General features: G+C 45.1%; 2 protein-coding genes across 3 annotated transcripts in view; one reads left to right on the forward strand and one right to left on the reverse strand.

The window, feature by feature from the left end:
* CBL (Cbl proto-oncogene) overlaps nt 1-9,571 on the reverse strand; it is an 89,098-nt gene extending 79,527 nt beyond the window's left edge. For both annotated transcript variants that reach the window (XM_061203380.1, XM_061203379.1), the window contains exon 1: nt 9,228-9,571. In XM_061203380.1, coding sequence (XP_061059363.1) covers nt 9,228-9,419 — 192 coding nt within the window. In that variant the 5' untranslated portion in view covers nt 9,420-9,571. The remainder of the gene's footprint in view (nt 1-9,227) is intronic.
* A 4,587-nt stretch (nt 9,572-14,158) lies between these two features.
* CCDC153 (coiled-coil domain containing 153) lies at nt 14,159-18,094 on the forward strand. The gene is given in 8 exon segments (XM_061203665.1): nt 14,159-14,362; nt 14,663-14,744; nt 15,162-15,227; nt 15,764-15,883; nt 16,383-16,475; nt 17,555-17,685; nt 17,952-17,984; nt 17,987-18,094. Coding segments are annotated over 8 exon segments (837 nt in total).
* Nucleotides 18,095-18,558: the final 464 nt, after the last annotated feature.

Raw genomic sequence — 18,558 nt, forward strand, 5'->3', positions numbered from 1 at the left:
CAGGGTAGGAGTCCAGAGACCTGGGTCTTAGTCTGGTGACTGACATTAACTGGCTATGTGACCCTGGGCAAGTTACTCACCTCTCTGGGTCTCTCTCCCTCTATAAATTAAGAGTTAGATCAATTAATTTCTTTTCTTAAAGCTTCAAGTTTTAGAAGCTAATCAACTCAGAAACTTGAAGAGATTTAACAGTTCTCCAAGTGTAACTACACAGTGAAGCTTTTAAATGAAAACTTATGACTGTTTTTCAAAGAGAAATCAGAAACCCATACTTTTTTTAAAAGAAACATATCATCACTAGATAATGGCCCCAAGAAAAAAAAGTCTTTTACTTCTAATTACTCTTCTCCATTACTGATTTATCAAAACCCATTCAGGGACTTGAACTGTAATTACTACCCAACACTTCTCAAATACCTCCCAACACTATTTATTAAAAGCACTATGTCACTTACAACTAATTACCAATCTCATTACTTTCATTTATCATATTAATTGCAGAAAAAAAAAATACAGCCAGTACAATGTAGGAAATTAAATAACCGACATGTGCTAACAGCTTAACCATGCAGTTTTTATACAGGGATTCTGTTTTTAAAAGGAAAATATAATTCTCTTCTCAGACTTATCAGTGCAACTTCAAACCAATACTTAGCATAACTAGAGATTAAATGATTTTAGCATCATTTTTGGATGTCAGACCCTAATTAAGGCACAACTGTGAATTAGGATATTGTGGAGTTCTCTGCTTGGTCTAGTCCCTCCCCAGTCCCAATCCTCTTTCTGGTCTCAAGGATTAAGTAAAGATTTGCCTAATGATTCCCACAGCGGGTTCCCTGATCCCTTTGAACACCTTCAGTTATATCCCCAGTCTGCAAGTATGAGGACTGAGTCATCCTTAACTCCCTAGCACCCAGCAAAAAGTTCATGTTCACTGAAAGTGTGATGGTGGAAAAGGTGCCAACGTAATTTTCACCTAAAGTAACTAGGAATCAGCTACCATATTTAAAATCAACAAACTAGACAAGGATTGTGGATGAAAGCAGACTTTCTGGAAGGCAATGTGCCAATATATACTTTTCAAACTTTAATGTATGATTCCTTTGACCCAGTACATTTCATTTCTAGAAGTTTATTCTAAAGAATGTTTAGCAACTGCATAATAGATAGTCACTGCAGCATTGTTTCTAGTATTAAAAATCAGAAATAACCTAGAAGACTATCAATATGAATTTGTTAAATAAACATATATATCCATATTATAAAATCTTATACACCCCTTAAAAAAAGAATTCAGAACTTCCATAGTGGCGCAGTGCTTAAGAATCCACCTGCCAATGCAGAGGACATGGGTTCCAGCCCTGGTCTGGGAAGATCCCACATGCCGCAGAGCAACTGAGCCCGTGCGCCACAACTACTGAGCCTGCGTGCCACAACTACTGAAGCCCGCCTGCCTAGAGCCCATGCTCCGCAACAAGAGAAGCCACCGCAATGAGAGAAGCCCACGCACCGCAACGAAGAGTAGCCCCTGCTCACTGCAACTACAGAAAGCCCGCGCACAGCAACAAAGACCCAATGCAGCCATAAATAAATAAATAAATACATAAATAAATAAATAAACAAACCTATAAAAAATAATTATTCAGGGAGACCTACATGTAGTATTAACATGGATAATCTCCATAATGCAGCAAAAAATTTTTTTAATTCTAGAAGCATTTTTGTGTAAAAATCCCACTTTTGCTTAAAAATGTGTAATTTTATAAGTATGTATTACTTTCCAAATTTAAGAACATAATAATTAATACCTTAAACATAAATAAGATACTCTACTGCCATTTCTTTTTTTTAAAATAAAATCTGTCAAGCTTATCTATAAAATAAAAGCAACTGTGGTATGGGGCCTTGCTACTTGAAGTGTGATCCCTGTCAGCAACACAGAATCTCAGGCCCTACACCAGATCTACTCAGACTCTATGTTTTAACAAGATCCCCAGATGATCTGAATTCATGTTCAAGTCTGAGAGGCACTGGCTTATAAGAATCACTTAGAGGGACTTCCCTGGTGGCACAGTGGTTAAGAATCCACCTTCCAATGCAGGGGACACGGGTTCGGGCCCTGGTCCGGGGAGATCCCACATGCCGCGGAGCAACTAAGCCCGTGCGCCACAGCTACTGAGGCTGCGCTCTAGAGCCCACGAGCCACAAGTACTGAGCCCGTGTGCCAAAACTACTGAAGCCCGCGTGACTAGAGCCCATGCTCCGCAACAAGAGAAGCCACCACAATGAGAAGCCCGCGCACTGCAAAGAAGAGTAGCCCCGCTCGCCGCAACTAGAGAAAGCCCGCGTGCAGCAACGAAGACCCAAAGCAGCCCAAAATAAATAAATAAATAAATTTTTTAAAAAAGAAAAAAGAATCACTTAGAGTCTGAACAGCAGTTCAAGATCCACATAAAAAAACAAAAGTATTAGTTGGGTGGCTTAGGTTACTTAAACTCTCTGAATCTGTTTCTTTCTCATAAGACACATTATTTTGAAATTTTTGCTGTATCAGCAGATGTGAAATTGTAAACTGCTCAGCAATATAAGGAATTATTAGAACTTAGTTATCAGTCTTAGTGAGTAAATGCTAAAAAGGCAACAACTTGCTCAAGTCATAAATCTTTCAAGGGCAATGCTATCCATCCGGCCTTCTCAGAGCTGCTTAGAACAAGGGACTGGAGGGATGGACCCCAAACAGTAGACAGTGGATACCTCTGGAGAGGGTAGTCATTTTGCAGTATGAGAGTAAAAGGAGACCTTTACATTTTGTTCTGCATATTTTATGGTTCATAAATTGTTTTTCACAAAGAGTGCTACACCTGTGTACTGCTATTCAAAGTAGCTCTAAGAAAGAAGGAGGCAGGAATTAGTATCCCATCCTCCTCAATGAAGTAGCAGTGAGTTGGCCTCATTTTAAGATTTCTTGTGGTTGATCCCAGAGCAAGAGGGAAGGTCAGTGGTGGCTGTAAGAAGGCGCCCAAGGCAGAGGAGTCTGCTAAGCAAGACTCGCCATCCATCCCAAAAGTTGCAGAGGGGAGACCCAAGGTCATTGCTGATTTAGGAGTTTCTATGGCAGTGACATTCCATCTCCTAGGGCTTGAATCCCCAGTGGGTGTGTACTACCAATACCATCACTGCACCCCTTTCCCCTCCTCCCTTTGGAAGCTGCTGCAGGAAGGAACATTGTGGGGACAGAGCTGAGGCTGGCTTCCAGTGCTCCTGGTTGACTACTCCCACCTATTTCCTTCCAGCACAAAATGTGCTAATCATGAAAACATTTCACAATGACTTGCTTGTTATAATCCCCCTCTTCCAACAAACCTAATGATCAGAATTAATTCTAAGATCAGAATTAACAACTTCATTGGAAAATGTGATTGAAATTTAGGCTCAGTTTTCAAACTAATGCTTAGTCCATTTTTCTTTTAATGCTCTAGGTTAGTCATTAGGGGGGTGATTTTCATAGTATAAACATTATCCGTATGTTTGACTATAACATGAACTCCACTGAAAGTGAAGACTTGGGGACCAATCTGCCCATGTGTATACAGCCAACAAACAACATATTAAAAATAGGTTGTACTACAGCAAGGGTCACCAAAAACTTCAACCAAAGCCACGAAATGAACAGAGCAGATTATGTTCTTCCCTGGCCTAACCCTACTTTTATCCCATATACCCTTCAAAATTTCTATCATGAATCACATGAAATGCTCAGTGAGCTCACGTTTCATACGGAACTAGGGAGAATTTTACATCCCTTGGGGGAATTCTTAATAGGCATGAAAACAACACAACCTTTTTGTTTACAATGACTGTATATTACCCTTATAACCAAAAAAGGTAAAACTACTTTTAGTAAATGTTACTTTAATTCAACACTCAAAAAAAAAAAAGATTCCCTACCTGATCCTCCTAATTAATCACATAGAAAATGGGGGAACATGTTTTGATCCCATTTTACTTTGTTAAAATGTTTGCACTTCATTCAGCAAGTACTATGTGTTAGGCACAGGAACTGATGTTAAGACAAAGCCTTGGGACTTCCCTGGTGGCGCAGTGGTTAAGAATCCGCCTGCCAATGCAGGGGACACGCGTTCGAGCCCTGGTCCGGGAAGATCCCACACGCCATGGAGCAACTAAGCCCGTGCGCCATAACTACTGAGCCTGCGCTCTAGAGCCCACGAGCCACAAATGCTGAGCCCGCACGCCTAGAGCCCGTGCTCCGCAACAAAGAGAAGCCACCACAACGAGAAGCCCCCGCTCGCCACAACTAGCGAACACAACTAGAGAAAGCCAGTGCACAGCAACGAAGAACCAGTGCAGCCAAAAATAAATTTTAAAAAAAGACAAAGCCTTGATCCTGAAGAGCTCTAGTGGAGGGAGAGACAGATGAAATAAAAAGTGGTAGATGCTATCACTTTTTTTTTTTTTTAATGAATCCCAATACCTTTATTTTGAATCACAAATTCCTGGGTGACTAAAATTCCTAGAGTTAAAATTAAATTGGGAAGGGGCTGACTACCAGAAAATAAACACCTACTTTATTAATACAATAGCAACAGAAAGGGCTTCCAATTTTTAGAAGAAAAGTAACATGAACCAGCACCACCTGGTGGGTGTGACAAGATGAAATGCCCACATTTATTGTTTTGAGAGCCCCCCACCGCACTGCACATGTTTCATCAAGGACAGCTGCCATCAGAGCTGAATGGCATGAATTAAGTGCAATGGGAGAATAACGTGTACAAACCTCCATGATAACCATGCAAAGTAACCAGTCCACATAATTTGAAGAGACACAAACCCTTAACTTAAAGGAAGATATTTCTTTTAATGGTACTAGTTAAACACCACGTTAACATCATTCAAGAGAACATCTACTTTGCCTGAGTGTGTGAATGGCAGGTGTGAGAGTGTGTGTGTGCGTGTGTGAGAATTGCTGTTGTATACCTACACAGGTCACTTTCTGAAAAATGACTTTTGTTATCGAGACTTTGTTGTATACCTGAGAAGTTACTGTATGGAGGAAATAACTAAGCCTTAGGAGTTGGGTAATCCTGGATTCCAAGTCAAGCTCCCCTATTAACTAAGTTACATAACCTCTCTGAGACTAAGTATCCATAAAATAGGGATGATACCGCCAAAGAACTACTGAAAGAAATAAATAAGTTTAATGTAATTAAAAATGATTCCCACCCCCATACCTTTTCCTTTCAGAATTCCTTTGGGGCACACAAAGCAGTTTAATTTAACAAATATTTACAACGCACTTACTATTGTGTAAGGCCTTGTGACTGGACACTGCAGGAGATAAAGAGATTATAGCTGCTGTCCTCGTGGAGTTTACAATCTTCAGAGGTTAAGATAGAGGAGAAATATGTACATGATGTTTAAACTTAAGAGATCCCATATCACTTTGAACATACAGTCACTTATCACTATAATGTAATCTCCTGGAATGTAAGAATTTACACCTAGCACTACTGTGCTCCTGATTTAGTGAGCATGCAAGCATAGGAAGAAAGGTAAGAAGAAAGGGAGAAAAGAGTTCAATGAAATATACTGATTCATAAATTCTATTAAGTGCATCTTACTTCCAAAATACAGGAAGTTACTTAAGGTGCTTTTTTTAGGGCAAGCAGGAGAAGGTAGGTAGCAGGATTATCTTTTTAAAATGCTTTTTTAAACCCATGCTTTAAAGGAAAGCATTTTTCCAATAAATTATAGCCCATTAAATAAATGAACACCTTAAGGTTTTACTAACATAAGCTAATTTAAAATAAAAACATAGCATGGACCTAAAATACTGCCAGCATGATGCTCTACTTCAGAGGTGGACAAACTACAGCCTGCAGCCTTTTTTGTACACCTGCAAGATAAGAATGGCTTTTACATTTTTAAAGAGTTGTAAAAACAACAACAGGAAGAATATAGTGGGCTTCCCTGGTGGCGCAGTGGTTAAGAATCCGCCTGCCAATGCAGGGGACAAGGGTTCGATCCCTGGTCCGGGAAGATCCCACATGCCACGGAGCAACTAAGCCCGTGTGCCACAACTACTGAGCCTGTGCTCTAGAGCCCGTGAGCCACAACTACTGAGCCCGCGTGCCGCAACTATTGAAGCCCACGTGCCTAGAGCCCGTGCTCCACAACGAGAGAAGCCACCGCAATGAGAAGCCCGCGCACTGCAACAATGAGTAGCCCCTGCTCGCCGCAACTAGAGAAAGCCCGCGTGCAGCAACGAAAACCCAACACAGCCAAAAATAAATAAATAAAATAAATTTATTAAAAAAAGAATATAGGACTGCATATGTGGCCAGTAATGCCTAAAGTATTTACTATCTGTCCTGTGACAGAAAGTTTGCCAACTCCCGCTCTACTTCATAATGGAATTTTGAGTCTCTCACTAAATTAAATACCTTGATACTTCTATATTTACATTCAAGGCAATTTATATGATTGCTCTCTCCACTCCCCTGCCCTGCTGTCTCTCTACTTACTAGCCACTTTCTTCACATACAAGTATCTTCACAAATATTAATTACAATATACCAGGGTGGCAAAAAAAAACCCTAGAGGCTGACCACGTCTTCTGTTTAATAACAAGCATTCTAGCACAAGCATTTTTCCAAGAATGAGTTTAAGTTCTGCAATGGAATAGTAAATTGGGCCTATGTTGACCAGAACCCATGACTTATGCCAACTTCTCCATCCGTATACATCCAATATTGGAGAAGAGGAGACAGTTCCCAGGGCTAAACCAATAAACTGATTAATAATAGACTGGGATAATATTCACCTAGCTTCAAAGACAAGGTTAAAACAGATATGAGATGGTGACTTAGAGCTAAATTCAATAAATGTGTGGGACATCTATAGATTTGACACTAAGTTCTTCTCCACTTATATCATATGGCATAAAGTCAAGAAGGGTTAGTGATACATTTAAGACTTTCAACAATAAAAAAAAAGTGAAAAAAGAGAACATCTATGCTCTAAACAGCAAGAGTAAAATAGACAGTGCAATCTAACAACACTACAGAATTAGTCAGAAAATCTGGAAAGCAGTACGAACCTACTGGACTAATACATCAGGAAGAACTATTTTCATTTCAGCACAACCAGTAATATGTGATATGGGGCAAAAAGTACTAAAAATGATTTTCCAAAACAAGCAACACAAGAATAAAACATTCCTTTCCCAACGCTAGAACGGAAAAGCTAGAAGCCTACTTTCCTTGAAACTACCAAAACCTGAAAAGCATTGACTCAAAACTGAGAGGTCTTTATACTTCCCCAATAATTAAACATTCTGCAAAAGAAATCATAATTTAACACACACTCTTTAAAGAGATGAATGAGAAAGACTTAAGGGGAAATCTTATTTTAAGGACTATGTTACATAGACTCAAAAGTTTGATTAAAAGTTTACTATTTTTAAGGAGAGGTCTCTAATCAATACGATTTTGATACATCGCATGTTGCTACAATGAGAAACTAACTAGAAATGCAAATGTTTTTTCATTCCAGGAGAAACTTTTTAAGTCATTAACTCTAAATCCCTAAAATGCACACCTACAATCTTCGGATTTTGAATATATTCCATATATATTTTCAAGGTGTCAATGCATTTAAAATTTCCTTTATGCCTAACTTTCTTTAATGGTTTTATTACAATTTCTAATAATGAAATTAGCATTATAACGCCAAAATAATCAACATACAAATACTTGTTTATTCATTACCATACCAATTACTTAACATGAGAAGAACCAGCAGTGAAAAAGTAGCTTCTGAAACCACTGGTATGCACTACAGGAGCGCTAGCTCATACACAGGACTTATTAAGCATTTATATAGCACATTTATATTTGCCAAGTGCTTCATAGTCACTTTTATTAGCTGTTTCTAGTCCAAAACAATCCATGAAGAACTTTACAGAAGAGGAACCTAGGCCCAGAGAGGAAGCAAAGAAAATTTTACTCTGGAGGAAATAACACCATTCTCTTACAATATACGCCTGATCCTTCAAGTCACCTTTCATCTGCAGAATGAATTTTGCAAAAATAAGTTATTAATAAATGTGAAAAATAGCAAGGAAATATTGAATTCTCTGGAACAAACCATTAGACTGTTTAAATACTTGGGACTAACTACTATGTTTCATTATACAGACACAACTATAAGGAAGTAAAATTCTCTCAAATGCCAAACTTAAAGCGGGGTTATTTTTCACACTTGCTAAAAAAAAAAAAAAAAAAAGAAAAAGTAACCAAAGCAGCTCATCTAACAAGTTTAAAGTCAGGTTCTGTAATAAGGAGTCAGGTTCTGTTACCAAAAAAAGTAGAACCCAACGAAAAGCAGTGTGTGTAAGGAGGAAGTTCTGGAAGAAGTCAGAATCTGCTGCCTAACCCGCTCAGTCAATATATCTCTCCTAAAATAATGGTTATGACCAGAACTTGTGGTTTAATCAGTGCATATCTATCTCAGCACCAGCAATGGATCCCATTCAATGTTTTGGAGGAGAAAAACTTGAGCCAGCGCTAGATGTGGAGGAAAGTTCCTTCCTTGGCCCATTTAAACACCCCCCATTTATTTTCTCTCGGTGTTGCATCTTAATGACAAGAAAAAACAGAAACAAAAACTATACGCTCACCTAGAGCGCAGTTTGCCTGCGGAGTTGTCAGGACCCCAGGTCTCTCAATCAGAGCCCGTAAACCTAATTCCCTAGTCAGAGCTCATCCAGCTAACAGTCCCAGCCGGTAAATCAAGCGCTCTTCCTCACCCCCTCCCTCCTATCTCCCGGGGCCAACTCCGTGACCCACATCCCTACACCCTGCACAGAGCCGCAAACTCTGCACCCCCATTATACTTCCTCCCTGGTGGCTCCCCAGTTACCCTTCACCCCAGCCGCCACCCCATCTTTGTCTCGCAACCCCAAACACACACCTCAACCTTCCCTCACTCCCAACCGCAGCCCTTCCCCCACCGCCGACCCCCATCCTCCCGGTCTCCTCCCCACCCCCATATTCCCCACCCCTGCGCCCCGTCACCCCAGCTCCTCGCCTCCCCAGCCTCGCATGACCCGTCCCCTCCCCCAGCTTCCTCTGTCCCTTCCTTCCCGTCCCTCGGCCCCTCCGCCCACGCCCACCCCTGCTCCCGCGGGTCCTCTGCAGGCCTTTCACCTTGTCCATGAGCTTCCAGCACTTCTCCACCATCTTCTTGTCCACGGTCCCCGGAGGGTGGGGGCTGAGGTGGTGGTGGTGGTGGTGCGGCTGGAAGGCGTCCTTCATGAGCCCGATCAGGCCGCCCGAGCCCGAACCCCCGGAGCTGCCGCCGCCCCCGGCCCCAGAGCTCTTTTTCACATTGCCGGCCATAGCCCGGGGAGGGTTAGGGGCCCAGCGGCGTCCGCCGGCTCCGCTTGGCTGCGAGTGAGGGAAAGAAGGAGGGCGTGAAGGAGGGGCCTCTCCCGGCCGCCGCCGTCACAGCCGCCGGCCGTCCGGGAGGAGGGAGGGGCGGTCGCGGGGAGGGGAGTGGGCGGTGCCGGGAGCGTGGGTCCGCGCGGGCGCGCCCCTTCAGAGAGCGCGAGCCCGGGGGCGGGAGGAGCGCGCGGAGCGGGCGGCCGCGTCCAGACTGGGGAGCGACCCCTCTTGCGCCACCCCCTCCCGAGCCACAGCTCCCGGAAAGCTGCGGCCAAGTTTCCGCGCCGTCTCCCCCGCCCCTACCGCGAGTGGGGGGTGGGGGGTGGGGGGTGGGGGGCTGCCCAGGCGGAACCTTCGCGCTGCGCCCCCTGCTGGAGGAGCGGGGAAAGGGCGGGGCGGGGTCTAACGTGGAGCCTGCGCACTAGGCAGAAGGCGAGCCCTCCGTGTTCCTCGTGGGTTGTGGGATGACCCTCCTGGGGGCGGTCATTGGGCTATTTAAATTAAGACAGGTGGCCGTAGAAAGAATCTGAACTTCAAGTCTTTACCCCACACCTGACAAATGAGGAAATTGAACTTAAAGTTGTTTGCTTCTTAACACTGTGGGAGAAAAAGGGAAATTTTTCCCCCACTCTCTAGTGTTTTAAACTCCTAGTTAAGTCAGGACCAAGGACAGGAATGTGAATGCTGCAGATTGTTGCATCCTGATTAGATCCCAGAAAGGCTTGAGACACTTAGGCCTCGAGCTCTTCTTCCAGGCCCTTTGACCCTTCTGAAAACAAAACACTTCCCCCTTTTTTTGCTTTGAACACAAGTTCCTTTTCTGGAAATTGAATATGTACTTAAGATTCCCCTGCTCAGCGCACTGCACCACAGGTGGGCACCGCCAGCATCAAGCCCTGACCACAGAAACCTTGAGCTTCAAGCCCTGGCCTGAGGAGTCCTCGCTCCTCCCAGGGAACAGCAATGCAGTTCCCAGTCACTTCCACTTTTCTAGTCTCAAAGTTCCGCTGGAGGAACTTTGAAAAAAAGAACCTCTCTCCCAAAGAAGGAAGTGCCCTGCCCTAATTTGCTAATTCTGAGCCTCAGCTTTGGGAGCATGCAGGCCCTGGTGTCTCAATAAGTACTCACTTCCGCCTTAGATTCCCCACCTGGCTCTTCTCCAAACTCTTGACTGATTAGGGAATTAAGCTTATCAAACAGTTCTGTAAGAGGGGAAAAAATATCCTTGTCTGCAATTCAGTGGCCTGTATCTAAGATTGATTGTGGAGTCAAAATTATCATTTCCTATCAGTAGAATTTCCATTCGTCAATTCCTACCTAGAAAGAGTTAAAATGTCTAAATAAAACATATAGACAAAGCTCTTAGATAATTGTCAAAACTTCCCATCCCTAGTGCATCCACCCTTAGTTGCAGGCTCTCCTTTCCTCTCCCTTGGTCTATTGAAACCTTTTCCTCACTGATTTCCCTGCCACCTCCAATCCATGCTACCACCAGACCAGTGTTCCTAAAGTATGGGTCTGACAGCATAAAACAAAACAAAACAAAAAACTTTAAACGCTCCCCATTGCCTCCTGAATGAAATTAATAGTTATGATCTAACTCCAAACTACCTTGCAGTTTTATACTATTCCAGTACATATATCCTATGCTGGGTGACTCACCAACTCACAAAATACCACAATTCTTTCTTTTTTCATCACTATTACTCAGAGCATTCCCTCTGCCTAAAGAGTGCTACTAAAGTCCAATCCATTTTTTTATACTCAACTCAAATATTGTCCTCCTTACCAGACAGTCCTCCTCTAAATTTCCGTAATCATCTATTTCTCACCTGCCACACATTAATTTATGCTATATTGTCTTATCGACTTTGGTCTTCCACAGTACCTAGCACACTGTAGACATGCAAGGGTACTTTTTCCCCTCGTAGTCAAATCCTAGATTTTATGGAGTATAGATTAAGAAATTAACCCTTGGAGCTGTGTATGAGCTTGTAGGTCATCTTCACAATGTACATCATCATTGTACATCTCTGGCTTGGTTTAAGGCTTCCAATTTGCATTATGTTCAGTATGGTCTGTATAGAATGGAATTGTAAAATTTGCACTCTGTTTCTGCTGCGGTAAGCCATATTTCTTTTTTTATTATTATTTATTTATTTATTTATTTTTGGCTGCGTTGGGTCTTTGTTGTTGCGCGCGAACTTTAGGTGCGGCGAGCAGGGGCTACTCTTCGTTGTGGTGTGCGGGCTTATTGCGGTGGCTTCTCTTGTTGCGGAGCACAGGCTCTAGGCACATAGGCTTCAGTAGTTGTGGCACGTGGGCTCAGTAGTTGTGACTCGCGGGCACTAGAGCGCAGGCTCAGTAGTTGTGGCGCACGGGCTTAGTTGCTCCGCGGCATGTGGGATCTTCCCGGACCAGGGCTTGAACCCGTGTCCCCTGCTTTGGCAGGCAGATTCTTAACCACTGCGCCACCAGGGAAGTCCCCATATTTCTTTTAATATATGATGACCTATATTTGTCTCACATTTGAATGAAGTAGAGAGGGTGACGCTTCTCTCCTCTGTATCTCTTTAAAACCCCCAGAAGGGATCCTATTCAAAGGAAGACAGAGTTCTGCTGAAATGATGGTTCCTGTTTTCACTTATGAACTGAGGTTAATGAAGAAAGAAAGAAAGATTGACCCTTCTTTCACAATTTTCACTTGGCTTGTTTTCAAAATGTGCCTGAGATTGAATTGTTGATCACAATGTCATTCTCATTCCTGGATTATTCTAGAGCTGGCTCAGTTTGTATCACATCATGTGACCTGTGGCAATTTTCTTATTCCATTTCACCTTCGCCCCAAACCACATCCTCTCTGCACCTGAAAGTCGGTTGACTGAATATATTTGAAAAGTAAATGCTCTTCTGAGACACGATATGTTGTTTATACTCTGTAATTTCTGTCCTCAATATGGGACTCCGTGCATCAGCACAACAGAGACACGAATTATTCTATTCAAAAGTCCTCAAACAGGCTTCTGGATGAAGGGAAGGACCAGGACAGGAACCTCTACTGCATTCCTACTCAGGGAGACAGGGTTCTGGGGGGAGGGGGGGGGAATAAATGAAAAACATGCTTCAAGATTAGAAGGAAAATCTCCGATTTGGGAGATGTGCACAAGGTTATCAGACACTGAGGTACGAGAACAGTAAGCAATGGGAAGGACAAGGCCAGTTCTTCTCTTTACTCTGTAAAATGTCCCCGGGGTCAGAGAGGTACCCTGCAGCCACGAAGGTGACAAATAAATATCATCAGCCTCTGCCTGAATCTGCCTGCTCCCTAGAGGAAGGATTTTTTCCCCCAGATCTCATGGCTATTTCTTCAGATCTGTTCCTGACAACAGGCAATTGGCCAAAAATGACCAAAAAATGTTGAGGAAGACAGAGATAGAAATATCTAAAGAAAGAGTCTGCAGTTCCCTTAATCCGCAAGGGGAAAAGCCCTGAAGTTTCTGCTGTTTTCATTCTAGCCAGTATGGTGTCCAGAGATCCCAGTGACAGACAGACAACAAGGCTCCCAATAGCACAGGGCTGGAGAGAGGGGGTGGGGGACGAGCGCTGCTGACCAGGGCAAACCACTCGTCATTGTCCCTTCCCCAGATTTATTTTTCCAACTCTTCATGACTCCAGCAAGAAGCATCCCTAAGTGGGGGGCACCCCCCTCCCGGCAACATTGCTCAGTAAATAATTTAAATAGAAAAACGCAGGAGACTCAGTAGAAGGTCAAGTAAGTCCACTAGAGGGAGCCCCAACCAACTCAGTACGGCAGGGAGCCAAGCAAGGTATTTTGTCAGCACCTGTCTGCAAGTCAACCACAGACCGGAATACGGGAAAAGAGGCAATACATTAAGTCACAATGAGAGAAGACAGTCCTGTAAATACCCAGGGAAAATCCAGGCCTTTCAAGATTTACAAAATCAAAGATTTCTTTTTTGGCCGCACGCTGTGGCTTGCAGGATCTTATTTCCCCAACCAAGGATCGAACCCGTGCCCCTTGCAGTGGAAGCGCAGAATCCTAACCACTGGACAGCCAGGGAATCCCCCAAAATCAAAGATTTAAAGACCAGGAAACTGAGGCTGAACGAGTTTAAATGGCTTGCTCAAGTTTACATATCCGGACGGAGGGCATAAGAACTCACAGCTCCTATCTCTAACCAGTGCCCTTTCTTCTCCATTTGCATCTCTCTATGTCAACACCCTGGGGTCCTGGGTCTACCTCTCCTTTGCGTCTCATTTCTCTGAAAGGGGAAACTCTCTCAACCACCTTCTTCTGCACTTCTTTCCATACACCACAGAGTGCCTTCCTGAAGGAGAGCTTCCATTTTAAACCTAATAATGTCATTTTGTTGATGAGACCTTGGGATGTGTAAATTGCCCAAAATGGCTACTGTCAGTCCTTTTCCTCTGTATCAGCACAACAGCATTATTTCAGATGTGTAAATCTGTAATTTGTAAGTCTCCAAATTGCAGGCTGTGCTACAGAGAAGTGAATCATAGATGATCGGCTCCAAAGCCCTTTCTCCTCCAACTACACTTAGGATTTGGGGATAAGGAGAGTATTGGCCCTCTGAGACCTTGGCATTTTAAGCTTTGTATTTAGTCCCTTCTACCTTCCTATGAACACCATGTTTCCCAGTTGCCCGGACAACATGCAGCCTCCAGAAACCCAACCTTCCAGTTCTCAGTCCCGCCCCCGACGGAAATTTGCCATTCTGGATTGGTTCCCAGAACCCAGTCGCCTCCTCTGGCTCCTAGATCATTGGGCCTTTTCTCTGCCCCTCCTCGTGAGTGGGTCACACCACAGGGAGACACAACAGAGGCAAGAGAAGGTCTTGCAGGAAGGAAGAGGCAGGGTAAGGATGATGGGAAGAGGGAAGGGACCAGGTACTGAGCTTTGTTTTCTCTGAAAGAGGATTGAGAGGAATGATTTCTGTACTCAGAACCTGACCGGTAGAGAGAAACAACTCCATCCTTCCCAGTGGCCTCAGCCTTGCCTAAGTTTCCAAGGAAACCAAGAACAGAAGCTTCTGAAAAGTATAAGAAACAGAGTTGGAGACTAGAACACTAATTCTCCTGGGACTCCTGGTTCAGTCTAGGGGTCAGGAAAGCACCTCCATAACCAGACCTAAATACGAGTCCCCTCTCTCCCCCAGGACAGCAAGGAAATACGACCTAAGACCAAAGAAAAAGGGACAAAAGCTGGGACACAGAAGAAGAAAAGGAATGCAGCTGTTGGTGAGTCAGGCTGGGTGGAGGTGGGTGCCCCCTGCCTCTCCACGTTCTGGCTCAGAGACCGAGCAGAGGTCCTCCAGAGAGAATTCAGCCCTCTGCATGATAAGACGGAGCTGTCTTGACCCTCCTCCTTCATATCTGCATCCAGGTTCCATGGAGCCGGGGAAGTGGGGAAATCAGCACCCATGCCCATCTGAGCCCCCTCTGGCTCTGTGCCTTCCTTATGTATTCATTACACATCTTTTGAGTACCTGCTATGTGCTGGGCAGTGAACTCATTAGACTTTGCCATCAGAGATCCCTCATTTAGTGGTCCTGAGATCTGCAAAAAAAAAAGTCCAGGGTGTGGGATGAGGATGGGAGGGGAGTAGGTAAGGCTGAGATCCTGACAAGCTGAGGCTCTGCCATCTTGCCAGGGCAGATGTGGAGACTGAATCCATGCACAGGCTGGCACTGCTGGAAAAGGAGCTGCTCCAAGACCACTTGGGTAAGAAGGGTGGAAGTTCTGGGGGCAATAGAGGTGGGACAATGGGCATTTCTGTATCCCTGGGAGCTTTAAGGGTTGGAGCTATGGTGGAGGGCTGAGCTGATCTCTAACCATCCCCTAGTGGAAAAAGATTGTCAAGAGTTGGGGTTGTGAGGAAACGGTGGGCAGTAAGGGTTGATAAAGGCAGCTATTTTTTTCTTAATTTTTTGTCCATACCACGCGGAATGACAGTTCCCCGACCAGGGATCGAACCCTCACCCCCTGCGGTAGAAGCACGGAGTCCCAATCGCTGGACTGCCGGGGAAGTCCCAAGGCAGCTATTTTTCATAGCCAGAACCCAGAGGGAGTTTGCGCTTCTTAGTAACGAAGAGCCTGTAGGATTCTAGGGGGGAAAAAAAACAAACACCAGAATGACAATGAGAGGCTGGCAGCCTGCTGCCAGGTTTCCAAAGGTGGGCAGAGTCCATCAAGGCCATGGGGGCTGATTTAGTGGGGTCCCCAGCCAGTCCTGAGGGCTGCTCTGGGACTGTTCACAGCTCTGTGGAGGGATGAGGCCAGCCGAGCCAAGGCTTCTGAAGACCAGCTGAAGCAGAGGATACAAGAACTGGAGGCTGAACTGGAGGGGGCCCGGAGTGAAGGGAAGGCCATATATGCAGGTGTGCAGTTGATGAAGCAGGTGGGCAGGAGACAGGGGCCTGGAAGAGGACACCCAAGAGGGCCAGAGGATGCTGGGTAGGGAGACAAGGAGGACTCCCATCTGCCATGCCTAGTCTCAGCCTTCCCAGCACACACAAGAATCCTGAAGGAACCAAACAAAGGCCTCTGGGATCTTGGGCAGGGACCTTCCACGATGGCCCATGCCACGCGCTTGATGCTGTGTGGGTTACAAAACGCAGCCACAGCCTTTATCTCATTCATCCCGTGGGACTGAGTGGGGAGAAGGGCCTGAATCCCCATCCTGAGTGGCAGGGGGAAGGGGACCTTGTTTCCTAGCTCCTTCCCCAGCTTCTCAGAATCACCACAAGAAGAACCAAAAGGCCTTTATGCACCTGCCCCACTGGACCAAGCAGAGCCCTCCCCACTCACAACTTCCCATCCTTTCTCCATCGCTCTGTCCCCACCTGGGTCCCTGGCCACCCACCGTCCCCACCACAGAGATGAGTCTTCAGTGCTGCACCCTGCAGGAGGCGATGGAGACCCACAGCAGGCAGCTGGAGGAGGAAGTGAGGGGCCTTCGGGAGCAGTTAGGTCGGCTTCCCCACCCTCAAAGCCCTTTCTCTCGGAGGATCACTGCTGCTGTCCAGACTAAAGAGGTGGATTTAGGATGGTTCTTCTCTAGAAGACTGCAATCTAAGCTCTCACACTGCTTTCCCCACTGACTTTCCCACCATTGAGAATTGCAGCAGACGGTTCAGGACGGCAAAAAAAAAAAAAATCTTAAGTTATAAGAAGAAGACCTAAGTCTCTCACCCCATTTCCCTCTCTCAATGATGTCTCCAAATCCAGTTCTAACTCCCCACCACCGCCATGTCTCCCATAAGCAAAACATATTCCTGCTTAGTTTGGCTGATTTTTATAATGAAACCAAGCTTAAATGAAACTGTTTAACTTACTTATTTCCTTATCTTCAAGGCCTAATGTATGGCAGGTCCTAAATAACTATTTGCTAATAAATGAGTGAGCTTCTAAATAAGCATATACATGTATGTGTGTGTGTGTATGTATGTATATATATATATAAGCTTTTGCTCTCTTCCATCTTGGTAACAGGATAGAGTTGAAAAATTTTAGCATGGCGCACAGATTTTCCACAATTTTGGCCTCAAATTTTCTTATCCTAAAATAGCTTTAGTTTAGCTATAGATATCCAAGAGCTGCTTATCTGCCATGCAGGCCCTGAGCCCCTTTCCTAATCTTTGCCTTATCTCAAATTTAAATGCAGTCAGCATTTATGAAGCACTTCCTGCATACTAGGTGCTTTCCCATACATTATCACATTTAACTCTCACGGCAAGCCTGTGAAGTATGGGTCATTTTCTCTATAAAGATGAAGAAACTGAGTCTCAGAGAGAGATATGTCAGACATTACACAAGTAGTAAATGACAACCAGATTTGGGACCCAGATCTCTTGTCCCAAGCCCACTCTCTCTACTCTACCTTAATGGTATATTTCAGCTCTTTATAGGAACTATGGGAAAGTTGATCGCTCTGGGGAAGTCTGGAATGATCCCACTCAAGTTCTGCTCTTTGGGTACCTTTGGAGACTCTGTTCAAGGGTAGAGTGTCACCACCCTGTCCTCTTTCATCCTTCTGCCCCCGTCCCCAGAGATGTACCAGAGGGAGACTGAGGCCACACAGAGAGAGGCCGTGCAGGCCCTTGGAGAGCGGGACCGAACTCTGGCTCAGCTTCGGGCCCACGTGGCAGACATGGAGGCCAAATATGAGGAAATCTTACATGTAAGCCCTACCCTCTGAAGGCCAGCCATCCCGATGCCCAGCACCCCCCCCCAAAATCCCAGCTAGTGTGACAATGACAGACCAGGGGGAAGGAAAAGAAGCATCTCCATAGGGGATTCTGCTCTATCCTAAGGGGATACAACCATGCCTACCCACTAAGAATAAGAGCTCTGAGAAAACACTGGCTAGGAAAGCTTACAGACCAACCTGGGACACCCCTCATCCAGCCCTCTCCCTTCCTGAGATCTGAAGCTTGGTGTCTGCAGGACAGCCTGGACTGGCTCTCGGCCAAACTGAGAGCCGTCAAGCCTCAGTGGGATGGGGCTGTGCTGAGACTCCACGCCCGGCACAAGGAGCAGCTCCGCCAGTTTGGACTCAACCCCCTGGATCTTTGACTGTGAGCCTCTAGTCTCTGGGGCCCTCTGAGGCCCCAGCAATAAAGCTGTCTGGATGTAGAACTCAACAGGAATGTGGGCTGTGATTTTTGGCAGAGATGAGTGCCCGTCATGGGAACATCTCAGTTCTGGGCTGACCCACTACCCTGAAGACTGAATAAGAAGAGGGAAATTTGACAAGGTCTCAACTTCTCTCCTAGAGAAACTGAGTCCCACCCCTTGAGCCTGAGGCCCTTTTGGTCACCCTACCCCCACCAACACCAACAAAGTCAGCCAGATTTGTGGGGAAAGGCCATTTCTATAATAGACCAACAGTGTGACCAGGCACCAGCTCCCACAATTCTAAGGTGCCCACAGAGGGAAGATGCAGCCGGTCTCCAAATTCCTGCAATATACCCAACAGTCCTGGAGTCATGCTTAGGGCAAATTCCAGGTGGCTTCAATCCTAGCTGGCCCCACAGCCCACCGGGAAAGGGAA

This window comes from Eubalaena glacialis, chromosome 10 (assembly GCF_028564815.1).
Source record: "Eubalaena glacialis isolate mEubGla1 chromosome 10, mEubGla1.1.hap2.+ XY, whole genome shotgun sequence".
Classification (NCBI taxonomy): domain Eukaryota; kingdom Metazoa; phylum Chordata; class Mammalia; order Artiodactyla; family Balaenidae; genus Eubalaena; species Eubalaena glacialis.